Source organism: Pieris rapae, chromosome 11, assembly GCF_905147795.1.
Source record: "Pieris rapae chromosome 11, ilPieRapa1.1, whole genome shotgun sequence".
Lineage (NCBI taxonomy): Eukaryota > Metazoa > Arthropoda > Insecta > Lepidoptera > Pieridae > Pieris > Pieris rapae.
Genome location: NC_059519.1, coordinates 10,086,570 through 10,109,198, shown reverse-complemented (window position 1 = coordinate 10,109,198; position 22,629 = coordinate 10,086,570). Strand labels below are relative to the sequence as shown.

Genomic DNA, 22,629 nt, shown 5'->3' with positions numbered 1-22,629 from the left:
AAAAAACATAATAATTTAAAAACATTTAATCTTAACGTAACATCTTCGTCGTAGTGAAAATAACACCAGAATCTATTCCCATATGGAAGAATGCAAATCTGGAGAATCAAACAGCAACTCCTTGGTCCGCGTCTGTTGCTGCTCGTGTTTGTGCAGCAATTGCAGCAAACCGGTTCCGATAGCAGCGGGAACACCGAGAATGATGCATTCGGAGACACCCTCGATGCTGTCCCTCTGACCGTAGTATGCTGCGTCGAAGAGGTGGTCTGCTGTTTTCTCGAACTAGAATATTATATTTTATTAATTCGTTTATTAACGTTTTGTGTACACGGAGCGTCACGAAGATGTGCAGCAAAGAAAAGGGAGAGAGCGATTGAGACCTATTGAGAGAGAGTGAGAAAGGTAGAGAAATACACGCTACTGGTTGATGTATTCGTTTGGTAGTTACATAAAAGAACTTTAGATAGCAATTCTGTCTTGTGCAGTAAACGCAGATTTTAATTTATTTATATTATAATTAGCATATATATAGACAGTGTGAATATAGATATACAAATACATGGAGTTATATACTTGTACATGATCATCCATTGGGGCTTTTGCTTTTAATAATAATAAACTAATTAAGTTACAAAAAAGTTTCACTTCAGACATTTGTACTTTGTACGCACGTAATTTTTTTGATTAACTTCAGACATTTTTGTATCTATTTAACAAACATTTCTGGAAGGTTTATTTTAAATTATTTAGTCGTTGCCATGGCAACCATGAAAACTTACACTGGCCAAATTGAGCACGGAGTCCTTCATCTTGGCGAGACCGTATCTGGTGATCCCTAGGACTTCTCCCCTTGCGCACATCTGAGCCGCGAGAAGGGCCACGTGCCGTCTGTCTACGGACATCCCGTGACCTGCCATCACACCCTGAATTTCGCTGATGATGGTGGATACTGCGGCTTCGATCCCCAGGGTTTGAAATACCTGTGTAAAAAGGTTTATGATATTGCAAATTAATCACGACATTCCATTTTGCTCCTGATTAAGTATGAAAAATAAAGGAGTGCCGCTACAAACTTTTTTAGGTCTATGCCTCAGATTTCTGAATCATTTGAGGTGGACCTATTTGTTTGTACACTGGCTGAGTTCACAAGAGTTGCTAGCTATATTGTTAGTTATGGATAGATAGATTTAGGAATATACATTTAATTTTTTAATGTTTTTATCTAGAATAGTTGGTGTGAGAGCTATTTTGGAATTCTATCGTATTAGTAATTACTGTTAAGATAAAAAAATGTAGTGAAAATAAATAAATAAATTTGTCAATCTAATAGGCAAATAGGTGAACCGCCCCATGGGCCTGACATACACCGTCGACTATTTGCGTCTAAGGCAAGCCGGTTTGGTCACGATGTTATCCTTTACCATACGTTAAATGCGCACATGGACAGTCCATTTAATTTTATCATATTGAATTAAAAATCAGAGTACAGGTTCTGGCCTCAGATATATCTGTTTTGAGTTCGTTTAATTTTTGTGACAACTATTTGCCCTGATTAGGACGTCTTAGACATGCAGTTGTTATTTCTTCAATTCTTTTTGACATTTCCTATAGTTGAATGTTTAATAAACTTACCTCCAGAATATTATTAGACGACGTCTTCCTCCCATCAACGCCATACGTGGCGATTACGTCCCGCAAGCCGTCTCCTTCCACGCATAGTTTATATCTGTGAAATGTATATATTGAGTATTAAATGAATTTAATTTTACATTTACTGCCAGTTCTCAAATCAAGGGCGTAGAACGGAAGAGACGAACTGGCAATAAACTCTCCGCCACTCTTTTTAATCGCCAAGTTTTTTTTTTACACAATGATTTAATCAACAGATAACTTAATATTTGGTGATTAAATGTGTATTTGATAGAGTTTGCATTCTCTAACAAAGTTCTGATTAAATTTTTAATAAAGAAAACTTAGTATTAACGTCAAATCGCAATTGGAGTTACAGAGTAGACCTGCTGACGTTTCGCGGTTAAACTTTTTTTTGCAAACAGACAGGAGGCTCATCTGATCAGATCAGGCGATGCCGCCCATGGACACCCAACATTGGAGGGCTCGCGAGTGCGTTGTCAGCCTTTTTAGTGTCACACGCTGTATTATTGTTTTTTTTATTACTATCATTAATATTCTACGGATATAATATATATGTATACTAACAATACAATAATAGACCTGTTTAGTAGTTTTATTCTAAGAGTACATAGTCTTCATACATATTTAAGTAATATATACAAATATTGTAAATTATATTTTAAAAGAGTAAGTGTGGAGTTTCTTGCCCATTCTCCTCACGACTTTTGGAAGAGGCAGCCAGAATCATCTTTATATTTTATTTAACATTTAACATTTTTTTACATTTTAGGTGGTCTAATTGGAATAAACAATTTGGTTGATTGATTTGTACGCGGCTTGACTCTTCCCTTGAAGGAGCTTAAGTCAAATGGGTTCAAAAAATATAGATAGGCAGCATATAGGTGCGTGGCAAAAAACGATTAGTTGTGGAATTTTTCCCTGGATTAATCCTATATAACATCTCACCTCGCCTTACTCGCAGTGTCGTCACAGGCAATAACCGCTCGACTAACTCGGGGCAATCCCTTAACAATGACCGCGGGCAGTTGCCTCGCCAGTTGCTGTAACGCCATATTCAACCACCCGCAGTGTTTGGTCGGTTCGGCGAAAACTTTTATGGCCCATTCTGACACCGGCTCGATATTAGCCTGCTTTATTTTCAACTTTGACGTGCAGATACTGAAAAGGAAAACTTATTTTCATATCGTATTAAACTTTCGAAGGTGTTTTTAGAGTTTTCGTTATTACTCATGCACAGGCGTGTTGATAACGGTTGAAAGAAAATTAAATAATGTAATTATTTTAAGTAATTAAGAATTAAGTTTGTTTATGGAACAGTTGGAAACCCTGACACAGGTATTTGTACTTAATAGGGTTTCCAAATCTTACACTCTAGGAATGAAAATGTACCTACTTAAATGAATAAATACGACATGTAGATATAGCTTTACTTCAAAACAAACATAACTTGCGGAAATAAAGCATTATTAATGATAATGTAATAGAAATGCATTATAATCCAGTACCACATACTTTTCTTGTCTGGCGGCTGACATTGTAACTACCATCGCCATATTTAAATGTCAAATTGATATTGGCAGTTAGCTCTCAAATACCAACATCTAATAAAAATCTAACGGAAATGTCGTTATTTTTATTCCATACATAATTAATTACAATGGCAAAGTTTTAATTATCAAACGCTTCTGATTGTTATGTATATTAAAAGATATTATATTAATAGTACACTTAACAAAATCATATTAGTTGTTCTTAAGATATTGACACATTCATTTAAGCCTAGAACTGTATTTTCTAGATAATAGTATACCATTGTTTTACTTATAAATTTCAGTTTAAATTACCCTGCACGGCTTAAAATTATTTCATTTATAGTTAACTTTTATTTACTGGTAATACTAATATCTAGAGTCTAGACGCTCTTAACTGGCCAAGAAAAGTATGTAGCCCTGTAAACACGGATATCACACTTTGTTGAAGGAAAGAGAAGACAAATTGCGCACACGCATAAAGAAATCTTAGATTGTTTTTCTATAATTTTTGCAAATATAAATGAGTAAATAAGATAATGAATATGTAATCCCAAAGGTAGTCCTAGAATACGTTTTTCGATACATATGTTAAAATATCCCATCTTGATACATATTTTTAAAATGTTAAATCATAAAATTATCGTAGAACGTTTTTATTTTATTTATGCTCTCAAACATATAAAATATGTCGTCTATAAAATATACGTCTCGAAAATATGTTATAAAGGATAGGAAAAAGTTCATAATCAAAAATATTAAGTAAAACAAAATTCAAACGTATAAATAAATAAACTCACGAATAAATGATAGAGTGCACGTTGACTTCCAAACATAGAAGGCGGATACGTTCCGCATCAAGTCTGATTAAGAGGAAACACGATGACGGAAGATACACTTCTTCAATTGAATGGGTGATCTAGAATTCAATTTCAAACACTTCAAAGTCTATTATTGCCTCGCTTCGTGTCAGTTCTCAAAAGGCCGACAGCACACTTGCGGCCTTCTGGCAATCGTACATGGCCGGCGGAATAATCTTTTTTTTTCAAAGATAAAACAATAACAGATTTTTTGTCTTTACATTACCTCTCCCAACGTAGTCTTCTCCACTCTTCCTTTGACTCTCCTAGCGAACTCCTGGTCGTAGGATTCGGTCAGCTCGGCTGTGATAATGGGTGTAGAAATGTTTTTAGAGGCGTTAATGATTTCTTTAACACGGGGAACACCCTGTGTAATGTTCATGGAGGCCACACCCGCGAAGTGGAAAGTTTTCAGCGTCATTTGAGTTCCCGGTTCACCAATACTCTAAAAAAATATTCGACTGAAATCCTAAATTCATCTATTGCTAGTCCCCACACAATCCCGTTGTGGGTAACTATAGTCCACACATTTTAAACTGATTCGTCTGTCATTAAATGTGACAGCAGGAATGTGCACGTAATGCAACCGGTTCTCGATACTTGCGTATGCACTCCTGATTGGTCGTTACGAATAATAGTTGTTTTTCTATAAATATAAGATTTGTTGTTATAACACTCATTACAATACTTACGCGTTGCGTACGTGCGTATTGCACGCACAATGGATTCTTTATTTTCTAAGGTGGTTGTGAAGAAATTAAATGGTAAAAACTTTTATTTTCTGAGAGCGAAAAATTATACCTAAATTTTAATTTTATTTTTTATTTGTTTATTTATTTTATTTTTAATTATAGTTAAATACTTAACATAATTTAGCATATCGATCGTACCTATCCCGTTATCGATATGCACGTATACGTGCGAGCGAGACCGATATAATTTATGACCAGATCAGTTTGTAATGCGTCGACATCATAAACCAATTAACACAGATATAGTGTTCACTAACCTGTGCCGCAAGCGCTCCAACAGCGGTCCCAGGTTCGATGACGCTCCGTTGATATTTGTCGTGACACACGCGCAAGAACCGAACCAGTTGCGTCAGTGTCAAACGCTCCAACTGCTTTGACACGAGCCCGCAGGTTGCGTACTTCGCACGTAAAATGCGTACTTTGTCCGCTATCGTTTTAAGGAACGTTCTGGAATATAAGGTTATATTAAAGTGAATCGAAATAGATTGACTGCTTAAAAACGTAATAATTAATAATTAGTATACGTATTGACTGTAAGCATCGTAATTGTGTAGCTCCGTATTATTGAGTGCTAAAAAATAATTTCGTACACTGTTCTTGAGACTGCGACGTCACAAAACACAAATTGAAGTGTCGTCCGTGTAGTGGAACTACCGATTTCACACAATATCACGTAAGTTCTTGAATTTCAACAAAAGTATCTCCAAAAAGTGATAATTAGAGGTTAGAAATCCACCAATCATATTGAGCATAGACAAAAGATCAATGACATTGACACTTGTCACAGTAACAGCTAACTAGTGTTGCCAGAGCAAGTAAATAAAAACTACCACTAATTACGTTCCATAACACGCAGATTTAGTTTACAAGAATGGAGGATCAGTTTCAACTATTGTTTGATAAAATGAAGAATGAAATCTTGAACCAAACAATAGAATTGAAAGATTCGATAACAAATAATATAATGGAGAGATTAGACGAAAAACTTCAACCTATTATAACAGAAAATAGAAACTTAAAAATAAAAGTAGAAAATCTCGAAAAGGAAGTAGAAAGTTTAAAAAGAGGAAAGAAGCAAAACAATTTGATAATGTTTGGAGTAAATGAAGGCGAAAGGTCTACACAAGAATTAATACAAAATACAATACATATTTTCAAAACTGACCTTGACATACAATTACAAGAACATGAGATAAACAAAATATATCGTCTAGGAAAGGGAAAGTCTTCTGGAAAACCAAGACCAATTCTGATTTCCTTTACGAGCGAATGGAAGAAGAATGAAGTTATGGGAAAGAAGAAAAACTTCAAAAATGTATATGTTACAGAAGACTACACAAAGGAAGTAATAGAGAAAAGGAAAACGTTGCAGGCGCAGCTAAAAGAGGAGAGAGAAAAGGGAAATATCGCGTACCTGAAATTTGACAAACTAGTAGTAAAAGGAAAAAATACTAACATAAATAAGGAAAAGCGCAAAAGAGAAACATCATCATCCCCACAAAACAATGCTCAACCAAGGAAACAACAAACTCTAATGCCGCCGATTAACAATAGACCAAATGCTTTCGACGTAATGAGGATTAGAGCTAATTCTCTTTCGTCTCTTCCCGCTAAGACAACAACTAACAAAGAATAACAATTAACTGTCGGTAAACGGAAAAATAAACAGCTCAACATGAACCAACATAAAATAACAAAACAAAATACTTCCCCAAGCCGACTGGTCATCGTGGGGAAAAATGACCACGACCCTCTAAAGGAAAAAAATAACACTAACATGAAAAACAAAGTAAATGACATCCACATAGCAACTATTAACTGTCGATCTCTTAGAACACCTGAAAAACTCCAAGAACTAGAGCTGGCAATAGAAGAGTTAAAGTGGGATATTATAGGTATTAGCGAAATGCGCAGATTTGGAGAAGGTATAGAAAACCATGGCAAATACGTACTACATTATAAAGGGGAGACGCCCGGGCTGTATGGAGTTGGATTCATGGTGAAAGTAAATCTAGTCAACAACATAGAAGAACTTAGTGGATTCTCGGAACGTATTGCAATCCTTAATATAAAACTGCCCGTGAACGGAGATAAAGAAGAGAGATGGTCTATTATACAGGCATATTCACCAACTGAATCTGATAAAAAAGAGGACGTAAAAACAATTGAGGAATTCTATGAAAATCTCCAAAACGCTATTGATAACGCACACAAAAACGTCATCGTGATGGGAGACTTTAATGGACAAATTGGGATTCAAAATAGTGGGGAAGAAAATACCATAGGAAACTATGGGTATGGAAATAGAAGCAAAAACGGAACAAGACTAGTAAACTTTGCACTGGAAAACAGATTAAGTATTCTAAACAGTTTTTATAAAAGGAAACCATCAAAAAAATGGACATGGATCTCACCCAATGGACAATATAAGAATGAAATCGATTTTATTATGTCTAATAATAGAAAAGCCTTCAAGAACATTTCGATCATAAACAATTTAAACTTCCACACAGACCATAGGATGGTTCGAGTTGCGATGTCAGGAATGTTCAAGAAAACAAGACGATTTCAAAATAAACAATTAGCGGTACAATACTCAGGTGACCCTAAACTATTACTTAATAATCTTCAAACATCTCTAGATGCCGCGGAATTAGAGAAGAAAGAATATCCATCGATACAAGAAAAGTACAACCTATTACTAAATCAACTAAAAACAGTAACCAGAAAAACAAACAAAAGTATCAAGAAAGAAGTCTCACTTACAATCAAACAATTATTACAAGAACGAAAAGAACTTTTACGACAAAAGGAAATTAAAGGAAACCGCCAAAGAGTAACAGAAGTAAGCAAAAAGATCAGTGAACAACTTAGGAAAGAAAGAAAAACTAAAAGATCTAATACAATGAAAAGTTACATAGAAAAGACAGGAGGAATAAAAAAGGCATTGAAGGAGTTAAACTACAAAAAGGACTGGATACCAAGTATGAGAAAGAAAGATGGTAATAGTACAGGTAAAAGACTCGAAATATTAAAAATCGCTACAGAATTCTACCGAAACTTATACCGAAGTCAAAAAGAGAAAGACACTATAAAAGAAAACGACGAAATAACTAATGAAGAATATATACCGGAAATAATGAAGGAAGAAACCATAAAAGCAATAAATACACAAAAACTCGATAAAGCCCCTGGATCTGATCTTGTTACAAACGAACTTCTAAAAGCAACGTTACCAGTAATCGCTCCAAGACTTACAGATATATTTAATGAAATTATCAATACGGAAAACATTCCAGAGGATTGGACAAAATCTACAATTATACTACTACATAAAAAAGGTGACAAAGGAGATATAGCAAATTACAGACCAATCAGTTTAATGTCCAATATTTACAAAGTGTTTTCAAAAATAATATTATCTAGAATCACAAACACACTTGAAGAAAATCAACCCAAAGAACAAGCTGGATTCCGTAGACATTTTTCAACAATAGACCACATACACGCCCTTAGACAAATACTCCAGAAATTTAAAGAATATAACAAAATTTACTACATAGGGTTCGTGGATTTCAACAAAGCATTCGACACACTTGAACATAGATTTATCTGGGACGCACTAAAAGATCAAGGCGTACATGCAAAATACATACGGATACTGAAAAACGTATACACAAAAAGCACCACACAAGTAAAATTAGAATCTATAGGCGAAGAATTTCCGGTTGAGAGAGGTGTACGCCAGGGAGACCCAATTTCACCAAAAATATTTGCAGCAGTTCTGGAAATGATATTCAGAAATCTGGATTGGACGAATAAAGGACTAAATATAAATGGCGAAAATCTGAGTCACCTACGCTTTGCAGACGACCTAATCTTATTTTCGGAAAACCCGAAAACCCTAAAGGAAATGTTGCAACAGTTAGCGGAAGAAAGTGAGAAGGCAGGCCTGTCAATGAACTTAACGAAAACAAAAGTAATGTCTAACTCCTCACAAACAGAGTCCATAACAGTAAATGATGAAGAAATAGAGTATGTAAAGGAGTATGTGTATTTGGGACAGTTAATATCTACTGAGGAATGTATGCAAAAAGAAATAGAAAGAAGAATAACTAATACTTGGAAGAGATATTGGTCACTCAGTGAAGTCATGAAGAACCAGGATATGTCTATGAGGAACAAGAGGAGAATATACAATATGTGTATCTTACCATGCTTACTATATGGGTGCCAAACATGGGCATTGACAGAAGAACAAGCAAGGAAAATAAAAGTTTGTCAGAATGGAATGGAGAGAAGCACAATAGGAATTAAAAGAAAAGACCGAGTTAAACTAAAATGTATCAAAAACAAAACAAAATTTAAGAATGCATACACAACATACAGGTGCTTAAAGTGGAGGTGGGCTGGGCATATGATAAGAGAGAAGAAGGAGAAATGGACGAGAATAATAACTGAATGGCAACCACGAGATAGTAAAAGAAACAGAGGCAGACAGACTAGAAGATGGGAGGACGACATCAAAAAAGTGGCGGGCCCAATATGGACGCGCATAGCGAAAAATAGAACAGAGTGGAAATCTTTAGAGGAGGCCTATGTCGAAAGACAAGCTGAAATGTAGAAACGACCGTTTACCGATACCTGATTTATGAAAAGAAAAGAAACTGTTAAAAGTTATAAACGTATTTGTAAGAAAAATTACTGTAAAAATAAGTTCAGCAATAAAGGCTATTTTATTTTATTTTATTTTATACGTATTGTGCAGTGTAGTGTTCGCTTCTACGATTTTATTGCAACCAAAGGAAAGACAAGAAATATTCCGATGCCTCAATTGATCGAATATTAGTGTTAACAAAAAATTACTCACAACAATTCAGTCTTGAAATCGGGAGTGCAGTTCTTAAAATCGTCTAAAGCCAATGTCTCCTCTGCAGCCACCAAAATGCCGTCTCCGTCTAGAGGCTCTTCATCCCTGGCAAAAACACAGGTAAATTATATCATATATATGTAACAAGATAAAAATCTTTTAAAACCTTTAAACTACGTTTGTAGAACGACAGTAACAATAGAAAAAAACTAAAATGCTGACTATAGCTTACTTCAGGGTGTCGGTTTTTTGTGACGGCGCAACGTAAAAATTTACCCTAATAATTTTTACCTAACGCGCCAAAAGAAGTATAACTTCAACATTCAAAAGCCTTAGTTGACTTTTTATATTTATATATTTTACGAAAATCTTATTTAATATTCCAAATAAAAATCGCACAAATAGCTTTCTATTGCTTTTAAGAACCATTGAAAAATCATATTTTTAAAATTTTTGAGCCCTACTATTATATATAAATAACTTCTAGAAAAATTCCATCATAGATGCTGCAACAAAAATGTATACCTCCCAAAATTATATATTTTTTCAAATTCAATATTTTGTAAACACTTTTTTGTGCCTCTTAATGGAGTATATAAACTCCATTAAGAGCTCACCTATCCAAACACTGTGCGCGGACATCAGCCAGCACCCTGGGCAGGTCTACCGGCCTGTCTTTTCCCTCCATATAACTGGGATCCAGTCCATCACTGCCGTACTGGAACTGTACGACTTCGCTGGTCGCATTACGGACTGTCATGTCGTAGTGGAGTACCAGGTCTTCTAGGGACTGAAAATAGAGATTTCAAACAATTTGTCAACAATTTTTGTGTGTGTATATATCAAAAATATTAATTTGTGGTATAACAATAAATGGGTAGGAACAAAACGCTTATCAATAGAAATAGCACATGAATCTTATATCTTTAAACGAGCAATTCTTGTATATATGTATATAATTGCAATCTCGGAATCGGTTCCAACGATTTTCATGAAATTTAGTATACGGGGGTTTCGGGGGCGATAAATCGATCTATCTAGGAATCATTTCTAGAAAATGACATTTTATTCGTGTTTTTTCACACTCATGATTTTTTTCTTTAAATAACCAGTTCATATTTATTATTCTGTCGGTAAGATCGAAAAATATTATTCATATTTCATCATTTTATTAGTATGTAATTAACTTAAATATAATTTCCAAAAAAATACCGAGCAAAGCGGTCATCCAGGTACTAAAATTTAAGACTCACAAGTAAATATCCAGTCTTAACGATTTCAAAAGTCATTGAGTCATAAGTTGTTCAGAACTTTTATTTTTTTCTGGATACCTTAACCAATCTCCTCTGCAGATATCCAGTCTCAGCAGTTTTGACAGCAGTATCGACCAGTCCCTCTCTACCTCCCATCGTGTGGAAGAAGAACTCGGTAGGAGTGAGGCCAGTGTAGAAGCTGTTTTCAACGAAGCCTCGGGCCGCTGGTATCTTTGCTGGAAGTAGAAAGATTTACGTTTTTCTTTCAGAACCAGTACATCATTGATAGTTTTGAGGTGTGAAGAATCTACGTTGGTTTTATTTGACGGTTAGACTATACGAATAGGAAAATTAAAACTCTGTGATCTGATCTAGGGACTAGGGACAATTAAAATAACACAAAAAAACAAATGGTGAAAAACGTAGAAATGTGTAAAAATTTAAATAATTATTTATTTTTAATCGTTAATTTAACGTTATACATTCAATTTAAATAATAATAATTAATAGATTTGATAAATGTTAGCTTCTTAGAGATGAGAATTGTTACGTCCGAATTTATGAACATTAATTATAAATCTGGTTTCCATTAGCTGAAAACTCGTGAAAGGAAAAACATCGTGAGGTTACCGCCTTGCCTTACACCCAAAAAGTCGACGGCGTGTGTCAGGCACAGAAGGCTGACACCTACTTGCCTATTATATTGACAAATGATCATTAAACTGATACAATCTGAGGCCCAGACATAAAAAGGTCCAAATTCAAGTCGAGATATTTAATATATACTTACAATGTCTTTCGAAATGAGGCAACGACCTATCTTCGAAGCCGTTTGGCACTCGTTTGCCATTCAAAGCTTGTTGACCTACGCACGCGATCATTTGAGATATATTGATGTTCGAACCTGTACGAATAAAACATTCAAAATTAATAAAGTAATATTTATGTATAGAACACACATTTTTACCGGATTGAAGCTATATATGTATGTGGTCATGGTGACTGAAGACAAAATATGTGTTGAATATCAAAAAGTATCACAGCTGTAGAAAAAGTTTTTAAGTTAGTATTATCTATATTTATTTCCCCGGAGTTGATATCGACTAAAAGATGAACGGGTTTTGCAGAATTGACTCACGGCGTCTTCTATTTTGCGTAGATTGTGACGTGTCATTGTGACCACGCACGCTATAAAGCACGCAAATAGTCGGATTTTTTTTTAATTATGTAAAATAAGTTATTAGTTTATAATAATACATAGCTTTAATTCTGTAAAAAAGTATTTTCTTTAACTGTATAAAAGCTGTGTTAATAAAAGACAATACTAAAAGTAATATTCATTTAATTGCAGATAATGAACTTAGTTTTTCCACCTTTAGATCCACTTTGGGCCATGATGAGGGGTGCGTTCGTCGGGTGTAACTCTCTGAAGCAAGCCTTCGCCGCTAACTCTCTGAAATTTTATAAATAATATCTTGCCTAGACGTGTTTATTATGGATAAATATAATAACATATAAACAACTATATTTATGAATAATATCCAATGCTATGAATGCATGCGTAATTCAGAGACTTACCATATTTATGAATAATATCCAATGCTATGAATGCATGCGTAATTCAGAGACTTACCTAATGCTGCTAAGCTCACTCAGCATGACAGCTTCCAAGGTCTCCTCCATGCTGCACCCTGGCTGACACTGCAGAGTGCCTTTCTCCATCTCCAGGATATATCCGTCGCATTTTGAGTATCTACGTAGTGTAAAAATAATGTACGCATATAACAATACCACTTTCTGAGAGCACGTATATTTTTCATGTTTCGTTATAACATATGCGTTTGGAAGTATGTTTGTGCGTTTGGTTATACATAAAACCACCAACTTTCCTTCAAGTACTTCATACAACTATTATAGTTATGTTAACTATACTTAGAATATTATTCTAGGTGATGATTTTAAAGTTGAGATAAAGGACGACTTCCAAGTAAAAAAGTACTAGAGTTAACATATCCCAATTTTACTTAGCACTTAAGCTAATCACAGAATCTTTACTTTAAGTATAGGCAAAAAATTGGGATTGCCTAACAGACGTATCTGACAGATGACAGTTGACATCTTTCAAACATACGCATGGAAAATCAAAATAGGCAAGTCTACAAGAATTATTGTTTAAGTAGTTTATTTTGAAGAATTATTGTTAGTATTTGAAATTTTAAGCATTATTGTTGTTTCAAATGTTCAATTTCAGTTTTCTCTAGTTTTTTTAATGTATCTTTCTCTATTTATATACTTACTTGTTTTCTGTTTTATATTTATATCTATGTAATCTGTTTTGACTTTCTGAATTGTCTTATAATATGTATATAAGCTGTAAGATTACCTATATTTAAATAAAAAAATAAAAAATATCAAACATTCTATAAACTTTTAAAATACAAGTGGAAATATATATCTCAGTGGACGTCGCTAGTTTTATATATTTCATAAACGTTCATATACATACCCAGACTCAAGTAATTTATTTTTCGCTTCCACGAGCTTCTTGCCCGGAGTCACGTCAATGATGCCGAAACTGAATCCGCGGTTCATCATGTAGTATGACGCCATTCGGGCTAACCTAAAAAACCACAATCACACATTCTAAAATAAACATATAAGTATGTATCGCGTCACTGAATATAATACCCGATTAGCCAGCAGATCAAGCGATGCAATAGAAAAGGATAGGCCATATTACACGCTGAAGTTAACAAGTATTGCTAAATCAGGTGCGAAGTTGAATTGTGCGCGTAGTATCACATCACATCACATCACATCATAAGGATAACATCCCCAAGCAGGCGCTTGATTGGAACCCGAAAGGAAAGCGAAAGCGTCCCGGGAAAACCTGGAGCCGCACAGTTGCAGATGAGGACAAAAGACCCGGAAACACCTGTAGCGAGGTGAAATAAGGGACTCGAAGACCACCTAGAGTATCCATCGCGTTTGGTCTTGATCAAGATCTAGGGGTTATATAAGTTAGTTTAATGTAAAATCTTAAAAGTAAGTTTACCTCCACATGCCCCTAACAGCGTACTCTTCTCCCCAATCCCGCAAGAGGATATAGAAGACACTGGTTTTAGTACCAGAACCCAAAGTGCTTTTGTCCATCGATCCACACAGTAACTCAGAATTGCGGATTATCACATCTAGAAATTGACAGAATAAAGAATTTTAATCATTTTAGAAAAAAATTCATGCCATTGTACGTAATGCGACGTTCGCTCTATCTCACTCTCTCTCTCGATCTATCTCACTTGCTTGCCTACCTACTCTCGCTCCATGGCTATTTGCTTTATGCTAAGTTCGCCCTTTCTCACTCTCTCTCAATCGCTCTCTCCTTTTTCTTCGACAAAAACGCTGCACATTTTCGTGACGCTAAGATTATTATTTCTTTTCATCCGTATAAAAATTACCTTCATTTGAATGAAGAAATTTTACTTTAATTTAGTTATGAATTTAATATAATATAATAAATAATAACCCGGCATAATAATAGATTAATCGGAACATACCATCTCTTTTAATGTAATTTCATTAATAAAATCCTTACCTTACCGAAGCTAAAAATTATACAATCTAAGGAATAACTTCTTAATAAATGTTTTGAAATAAATTTTTATCATTACTGAAAAAATAATAAATGAAAACAAATTAATAATAATTACTCACACGAGTCTTGGACACACATATCCTTGTTCCCCGTATAGTTCTTGCCTTTCGTCTCTAAGTTTGCTTTCACCTCGCATATCTTGTTTGGTCTCAATATTAGACTAAAATAATATCATATTATTTAATTCCCCTTTCAGAAAATGTATTTAAAAAATTATTTACAATTAAAGAAAATTGATCGTCATCTTGTATTACATTATTAATCAACACGCTAACTTCCGGTCAGACAGATAGTTAAACGTTTTCGACGCTGTTTTATTTAAATGAAAATGCTAGCGACTTAATTGAATATTTATCTTTAATTGTCTAGTGATCAATTAACTCTCTATTTCACTACTTTACTGAGAAATATATTGTATTTATTTATTTATTTATTAAGTTTACAACATCATATATAATATTACTAAATCTACTGATAATTTTATAAAATCTTATATCTAATATGTATGACAATATATGTAAACATAGGTTATGCTAAAAGAAATACAATTAAAAACATAAACAAGAATGTATTTAACTGTACAGTAGAACTACCCTACCTAAATATCTGTTTACCAGTCCAAAGCTTCCTCGGCTTAAGAATGGCTGGTGGAGGCATATCTATCCTCATATTACAGTCAGGTCCTGCCAGAAGACAGCTGGCTAACTGCTGAGCTTCGGCTTTGGTAAAGAACGTATCCCTTTGGGTGATCAAATACCCTCCTGTTATAAAATCTTGGGTTGCTGCAATGAGAAGCTCTCCATTTCTTGGGGTTACTAAGTTTGATTTGTTCTGGAAAATCGATAATCAAATGATGAAGTATCCCAAATATGCGGGTAGTCCAAAATAAATACAATTGGTCAGGGCATTGCTAAATATTTTATTCTTTTAATTATATTTTTCCTATATATAAGCCATCCGAATTATATTTTTTAAATTGAAACAAAGACATTTCATTGGTGTTTAAATCCTTGATAGGTGAACAGAAATTGGAGAAGTTTATCAAAGAAAACAGATAAGTTTTTTTAGAAAATGTGATGCACAGATGCTTTCAAGAACCGACAATTCGCATTTAATATGTCTATTGTCAAAAATCAAGTGTTCCTTTATTTTCTTATATAGAACAGAGAGATATGTAGGAGGCCCATCTGTGGGTAAGTTACACTGCCCTCGGATACTCTAAATGTCATGGGGCTTTGGCGGAAGCGTTGGCGGACTTTTAATATATGACCCAAAATCGAATTGGTTTTGTGAACTAAACTTGGTTGACACTTACTCCCATCAGAATAAGTGCTTCGGCCCTGGCCTCCTCCGTTTGCGGCAAATGCATGTTCATCTCGTCACCATCGAAATCCGCGTTGTACGGTGTGCAGACACATTCATTAAACCTTCAAAAAATAACAATTTTATTTTTGTTAACTATCCCCAAACCCTTTGGGGAAATTTATTCGCCAAAACTAGAGTACGTAATAATATTGTTTAAAAATAAGCTGGCAATGTACCTGAATGTCCTCTGAGGTTGAACCTTCGCTCGGTGGCACATGATGGATAGCTTATGAAGAGAAGGCTGGCGATTGAACAAGACTACGTCTCCGTCCACGAGATGGCGCTCCACTATATCACCGCACTGAAACATTTAATTATCTAGTAATTTAGTATTTTTTACCGACTTTAATAAAGAAGGTTATCAGAATTTGGTAGCATTTGAATGTGAACTATTGATACTCAGAAGATACTCCAAAAAAAATATTAGATTTCTTTGGAATCAAAAATGAATATCAATGTTTTTAGTTTATATAGTTTCATCAACATGGGTTGAGTAGATGTTTTATATCTGATACATGCATTTCAGTATACAGGTATTATATACACACCTTCAACTCCTGCGCAATTTTCTCCCTATTACCGTATTTCAGGAACTTTTTGTGGCTGAATCCACGCTGTTGTACGTAATTTGCGCCAGGATGTACGTCCGGTCCGTTACAAACGAGTTTCCGGAGCCACTGAAGATTCGCCGGAAATACACGTTCTGGATATGTAAGAATTTTTGCTACGTGCACCGGGACTCCGACCTATGAAGAATATGTACTATAAACCTTGATTACTTAAACAATGGGATTCTTTTCGTGGTTACACGTGTTAGAATTTTAAGCATTTTCAATGTACGTTCATGAGATGGTAGGAAGAAAGACTACTTCTCTTCACTTTAATTTTAAAGTTTAAAAGTATGCATAATTGACGAGCATGTATGGAAAATAAAAATACAATTGATCTTAAAACTCAGAAAGGTCCGGAACATCAGATAGAAATCACAAAAAGAAAAAAATATTTAGATATATAAGAGTTAATCGCCGAAACTGATGCCTATTTTGAGGCTAAAGGGAAATCGTACTATTTCTAATCGTACTTTTAATATTTAATAATATTTATTTACACTTTGTTACATTTACAGAAAAAAAGAAATTTTTGTGAATACATAATTATTTCAGGCATAATTTTAATACAAAATATTGACGTCATTTCAAATGTACCCACCTCCTGTATCTGCAGATTAGGATCTGGCGAAATAACAGTTCTGCTAGAAAAGTCAACTCGCTTTCCAGATAGATTTCCTCGGAACCTTCCCTGCTTGCCTTTCAGTCTCTGCACTAGTCCGCGACCCGGTTTTTTCGGCTGAAATCATTACACATATTAGGAAATTCTGGTTCAAAGGCTCATCTTCTTGATGGAAGTCTTGGGTTACATTCCCAGCAGTAATTAGGTACATTAAGAACTTTTTTCCTGCGAGATTATATATAAATAGTAGGGCAAGCAATGATTAAATATCATTGATTCATATAAGAAACACAATGTAATTAAATGCTTCTGATTTTAGGGCGAAACAAGAGCACGAACTTTACGATATAATACTAAACCTATTTAGGTCTGGGCCTCAGATTTAGAGAAATCAATAGACAAGTAGGAAATCAGCCTCCTATGCCTGACACACGCCGTCGACTTTTTGAGTGCAAGCCAAGGTCGGTTCAGAGGCGTTTGCCGAACTTTACGAGTTTCATATATTTTATTACCAATACACGATTTTGACGGTTCAAACAATAGGATTTCCAAATTGATTTTCAATTAAAGTTGTATAGTTACTGATCGAATACAATTCGGAAGATTTCGTTTAATTCATTCAGTCATGCAGTGCGTACATTTCCATACGAAAATCTCTCGTTATCATAAAAATAGCTATTCAGGTATCAAGATTACAGCATTTGACATACCTGCATCGATAAAGGAATCCCGGACATCTCGCTGTTGATATACAATGCGCAATGGAGCTGCAAATAATCCCAGTCCTCTTGCACCATCTCGGACTTGCCTCCGCTGGCCACGTGACGAGCTATGACGTCATTGATTAGGAGGATCTCGGACTGTTTCATTGTTAGGTCGTCTTCGTTACTGGAATAAGTAAATTGCTTTTTTTAAGTTTATTCATTAGTAGCCAAGTACACTTTTGAACTTCAACAGAAAGCATATTAAATCTTTTTCGTTATTCATTTATTAATTAGAAACTATTATAACTACGCAAAAGCAGTCTTGGGAACAAAGTTTGAGAATTGAATCAAGTTAATGCAAATTAATGAAGTTTCATATAAAACAACTAGCAGACTCGGCCAAGCATTGCTGTGGCTAAGGTTTCTAATATTACATAGTAGTAAAATATTCAACTTTGGTACTTTTAACACAGCGTCATCTGTTAGTATTATATCAAATAATAAACAAATAAAATTGCGACTATAATTAAAGATCTAAGCTATCCTATCTCTTAAGTTGGACTAGACTGCTCACGGTGTGCCAACTTAATTTAAAATTGGTTAAGTAGTTTAGGAGTCCATCGCGGACAAACATCATGACAGGAGATTTATATACAATATTAAGATTAAATCATTATATAGATATAAATAATGGTTAATTCAAAGTAACTGTTGAAGGTGTGTTTTGTACGAAAAGATTATTAGATACTTACGTGCCAGCCTTCATATCAGAAGCTACACTTGGTCGGATGCAGAGCGGCGGAACTGGAAGCCTTGTAAGAATAAGATCTTCAGGTCGGGATTTTTTGACACTCATACCAAGGAGAGGTACATCTTCATCGGGGATACGTCGGAATAAATTTTGCACCTGAAAATTAATTACTGATGAGCCGCCATTATTGCGAAATTCTTTAATTGATTTCTGCGGAGATGTGATTTCCTCGGTAAACTTAATGGAGATTATTAGACCCGGCTAACTTCGTTCCGCCTAAAGGTCTAATATTATCGTGTTAACTTTATTTAAACATAATTTATTTATTTTTTTTATTTATTTATTACAGACATGGCTAAACTCACAATAAAATAGACTATAATATATACAATACAAAATTAATTAAAATAACATAAAACACAGTTTATTCTAACCCCTAATACTCTCCAAGTATACCCTCAAATCAGAGTACACTGCCGCCATACGCTCACCAAATAGGTCACTCTCCGGTGAAGAGTCGAGAAACCCATTTAGCATCGAGAGTAGTCGAGGAACGGGAGCTTGTTGACGCTGGACAGTGCGAGCCGAACGCACAGCAAAGAGGTTATGCCTCCGGCAGCGGTAATAATTGTCCGGAACGTACAGTCTGATGATTTCCCCCATCAAGTATGCGCTTTCCGTTTCGTTTTTAATAACGTTTAGACCAAACCTTACCACAGCCAAATCCCTACGAAGCTCTAACGAATTGTACCCCAATACCCCCATCAGGAACTTAGTAGGGTAAGGAAAAAAATTGTACCTTCGTTTGTACAGGATTCTAAGGAACTTCTTTTGCACCCTTTCAACCATATCCCCATAATACTTTTTTATTTTATATAATATATAATTTAGGATTTCATAAACATTAATACCTACATGTTTTTTTGCAAATACATAAATATTTCATTTTTTAGCTGCACCTTTCTAAAATTTTCTTATGCTAGTATGTAGATAGACATCACATCTCACGACAAAATAGTCAGAGAATTAGCAAAAGTAAATACAAATATATAAAAAATACATATCATAAATCTAGACACATCAAGTTACAAGTTATTAATTGTAACCAAATAAAAAAAATTATCACAGTCATCAGCTAAGAATGATGAAAAATTTGATAATGTTTTGTAATATGATTGTGAGAGGAATATCATTGTATAGTAAATTTTACTCTAACTGAAGTAAGAAAATTACCTCCAAGGGATTCATCTCAATAATCAAGCCGCTATTTATTATCCCAGCTATTTCCTTATTTGCTTCTTTTGCTTCATTGAACTCGCTTAAAACCTTCTTCACCAAAGGATCTGTGGGCTTTTTAGCTCTATACTTCTCATGAACTATCTTCAAAATACCGGCAGAACTCTTTTTAACAACACCATTAAGGGCTTCACAGTGTGGACATTTGTTACATGTCTTCGATTTCTTTAAGACCGCTGCTCTAAGATTTTTCTTATGCAGATAGGAGATTTCAGGATTCATGAATTTTCTTCTGTATGATTTTTTCAGTGGCTCGGCCAGCATTACTTTAGCACAGGTCTAAATAAACGAGATAAATGTTAATGCCCGAAAGCCATTTCAGTATTGAAAAACAATACAACACTTAATACTAAGCTAACTTACCAATTAACCTTATTATATATGGTATACATACAGTATGTATGTAATTGCTAAGCAGTTTAATTCAGTTATCTGGTAATCAAATGAAGAACCACATTAAATTCAGTAATGGGCTAATGACATCTCAAAATACTTGGCTTGAAACTATTTAATAGGAAATAAGTTTCATTTTTTAAAATCCATACCTTACATATAGTCTGTAGTATAGTAATAACAGATCTGAAATATCCAACATGAAATACTGGTAGAGCCAGCTCTATGTAACCATAGTGTCCAACACAATCTGCTAATCCCAGACCACATGTCTCACAATTTGCATCTTTTTGATTTGTTCCCTAAAAATAAAATGAATTGTATACAATCTTGAAAATAAAAATAAATTATGTTTCTTTTTATAAAATATCAATATACAGAGTTTTTTATATTGTGATTATGAAGTATAACTTTTTTAAATATATATACCATTCTTCTATCCAGCACTCCATATGTAGCTGGTACTCTTTGGCCATCTTGTGTATACAAGTTTTTCGTAATCACTTGTATGTGAGCTGCTAGCTGAATATCAGATGGACTGTCTACATTAAATGTTACATGGGATCTGAAAAACATATATTTATAAATTTACAACATATTTTCACACATTGCATTTATATATCTTTTGAAACCCTATTTTTTATATTTGCATTTGTACAGTATAAACTTTAAAATAGTATGAAGATTGCACAGAAACCAATCATATTAAATAAAAATCAGGATTAAGAACAGAATACTACATAATATAAAATCTTATACTTTAAATAGCTTAACTACGTAGCAGACTGTCCAATAATGTTATAGAGCTTTTATCGGTTAAAGTAAAGTATGTATATCGTTTTAATTTTAGAAATAAGTACTAGCAGTATAGTAATAACAATAAACATAACCTTACTTACATTTTTTTTCCGACATAAGTCTCTCGATATTGTTCTTTAGGCATTTTGAATAGATTTGTTATTTAATTTTCTAAATTATATTCACATTTTTTCTCATTTATATCAATATAAAGATTTATTTAGTGAAATATATTTAAATAAAAACAAACCCAGCTGTCATATCAGCTGACAGCAGCGAAACAACAATCGGGGGAAAGCAATTTTAAATTTTCTAATTTAGATGACTTTGACATTTCTTTTAAACTTCAGATAGAATTATGGATAATATATTTTACTACCATAAATCGGTACTCATCACATTTCAGTTTTATTTTTTATTATCTTTTTAAATTAGAATCTTAAGATTTTAATTTTTGTTCAATATTCATGAATCTTTAACGAGTATGATGAGCTGTGGCTCAAATAATTGTAATGCAGAAATTGTGGTATGACCAACAAAAAAATATGCGTGTGTACCAGAGTACACAGGTAGGAAGTGAAACTTCTTTATGACATATAATTTTTCTACTATTTGCAACTTCACGAAAATGGGGTAGATAAAGGTGGATACCGACCAACGTTACAAGGTGTAATGTAACATTTGCATCGAGCATGTTACGCAGTGTCTTTTAAATCGACGTAACATGCTCGTCAAAACTCTGTGCTCCGCTTTCGCCGCCAGTTTTTAATTTGTTATAATGCTCTGGGTGAGCTGGGTTCCACAACAGTGTTTCTTCTTTGTATTTTTCAATAAAATACAAAGTTTTTTCTTTGTTTCACTCCATGCTTCTTGAAACTTGATATCATTACGAGAGAAACAACGGGTGATCACTTGCGATGTCCACGTGCGCTCGTGATGACTCGCAACGGCGTACTGACTGAACCGCGTAACAGTCAAAGGATTCGTCAAAAAACCGACATATTTACGACGAATCAGTAATTCGTCAAAAATACGACGAGCACTCGAGGCGAGCAACGAGCGGCTCGTCGCTCGCTGGTTTCCCCGTAACACGACGTACTGACTGCACGAATGCTCGCTGTATAACTTGTTACATTACACCTTGTAACGTTGGTCAGTACCTTAAGGCTTAAGCCTTAAGAAAAACAATTTTTTCTGTCATATTTATTAATACTTGCTAATTTTAACAGATTTATATACATTCACTGATACTTACAATCAAAAAGTGAGGTTAACCTCAAATAAATATTAAAATCATGCTCATACGTGTTGAATTTATAAAATGAAATGTATAATCACTCCCATTTTTCTTGTAAATTCACTTAAATTTGAACAAGTCTTTTTATTTTATCACTTTCAAATTAATATATTGTTATTCTTATTTCAAACCAAACTTCAAAACGAATATATTGTTGTTATTATTATCATATATTACATTATATTCTTTACGTCACTATACATTCTAAACTTCGATAAAACAA

At 34.2% G+C, this 22,629-nt stretch overlaps 1 protein-coding gene across 1 annotated transcript; it reads right to left on the bottom strand.

The window, feature by feature from the left end:
* Positions 1-11: 11 nt before the first annotated feature.
* Positions 12-21,386, bottom strand: LOC110994488 (DNA-directed RNA polymerase III subunit RPC1). Its single transcript, XM_022261153.2, has 27 exons — positions 21,211-21,386; positions 20,741-20,876; positions 20,464-20,613; positions 19,856-20,197; positions 18,624-18,778; positions 17,878-18,055; positions 17,147-17,284; positions 16,486-16,683; positions 16,114-16,238; positions 15,888-15,999; positions 15,171-15,403; positions 14,632-14,732; positions 13,973-14,108; positions 13,424-13,537; positions 12,551-12,670; positions 12,291-12,370; positions 11,708-11,821; positions 10,996-11,153; positions 10,282-10,454; positions 9,665-9,769; positions 5,052-5,241; positions 4,269-4,487; positions 3,983-4,101; positions 2,599-2,811; positions 1,633-1,726; positions 780-980; positions 12-282 (listed from the first exon to the last, which is right to left on the bottom strand). The coding sequence occupies exons 1-27, from the start codon at positions 21,252-21,254 to the stop codon at positions 73-75; spliced, it is 4,158 nt and encodes a 1,385-aa protein (XP_022116845.2). The 5' UTR covers positions 21,255-21,386; the 3' UTR covers positions 12-72.
* Between the last annotated feature and the right edge of the window lie 1,243 nt (positions 21,387-22,629).

Bases quoted from the DNA above. Each gene is read 5' to 3' on its own strand.
- LOC110994488 (XM_022261153.2), bottom strand. From the start codon at position 21,254: ATGCCTAAAGAACAATATCGAGAGACTTATGTCGGAAAAAAAAT. The intron at 16,239-16,485 runs GTGTGTATATAA...TAAATGTTTCAG, and splicing joins AAATTGCGCAGGAGTTGAAG to TGCGGTGATATAGTGGAGCG. The intron at 16,000-16,113 runs GTACATTGCCAG...TATTTTTTGAAG, and splicing joins CAACCTCAGAGGACATTCAG to GTTTAATGAATGTGTCTGCA.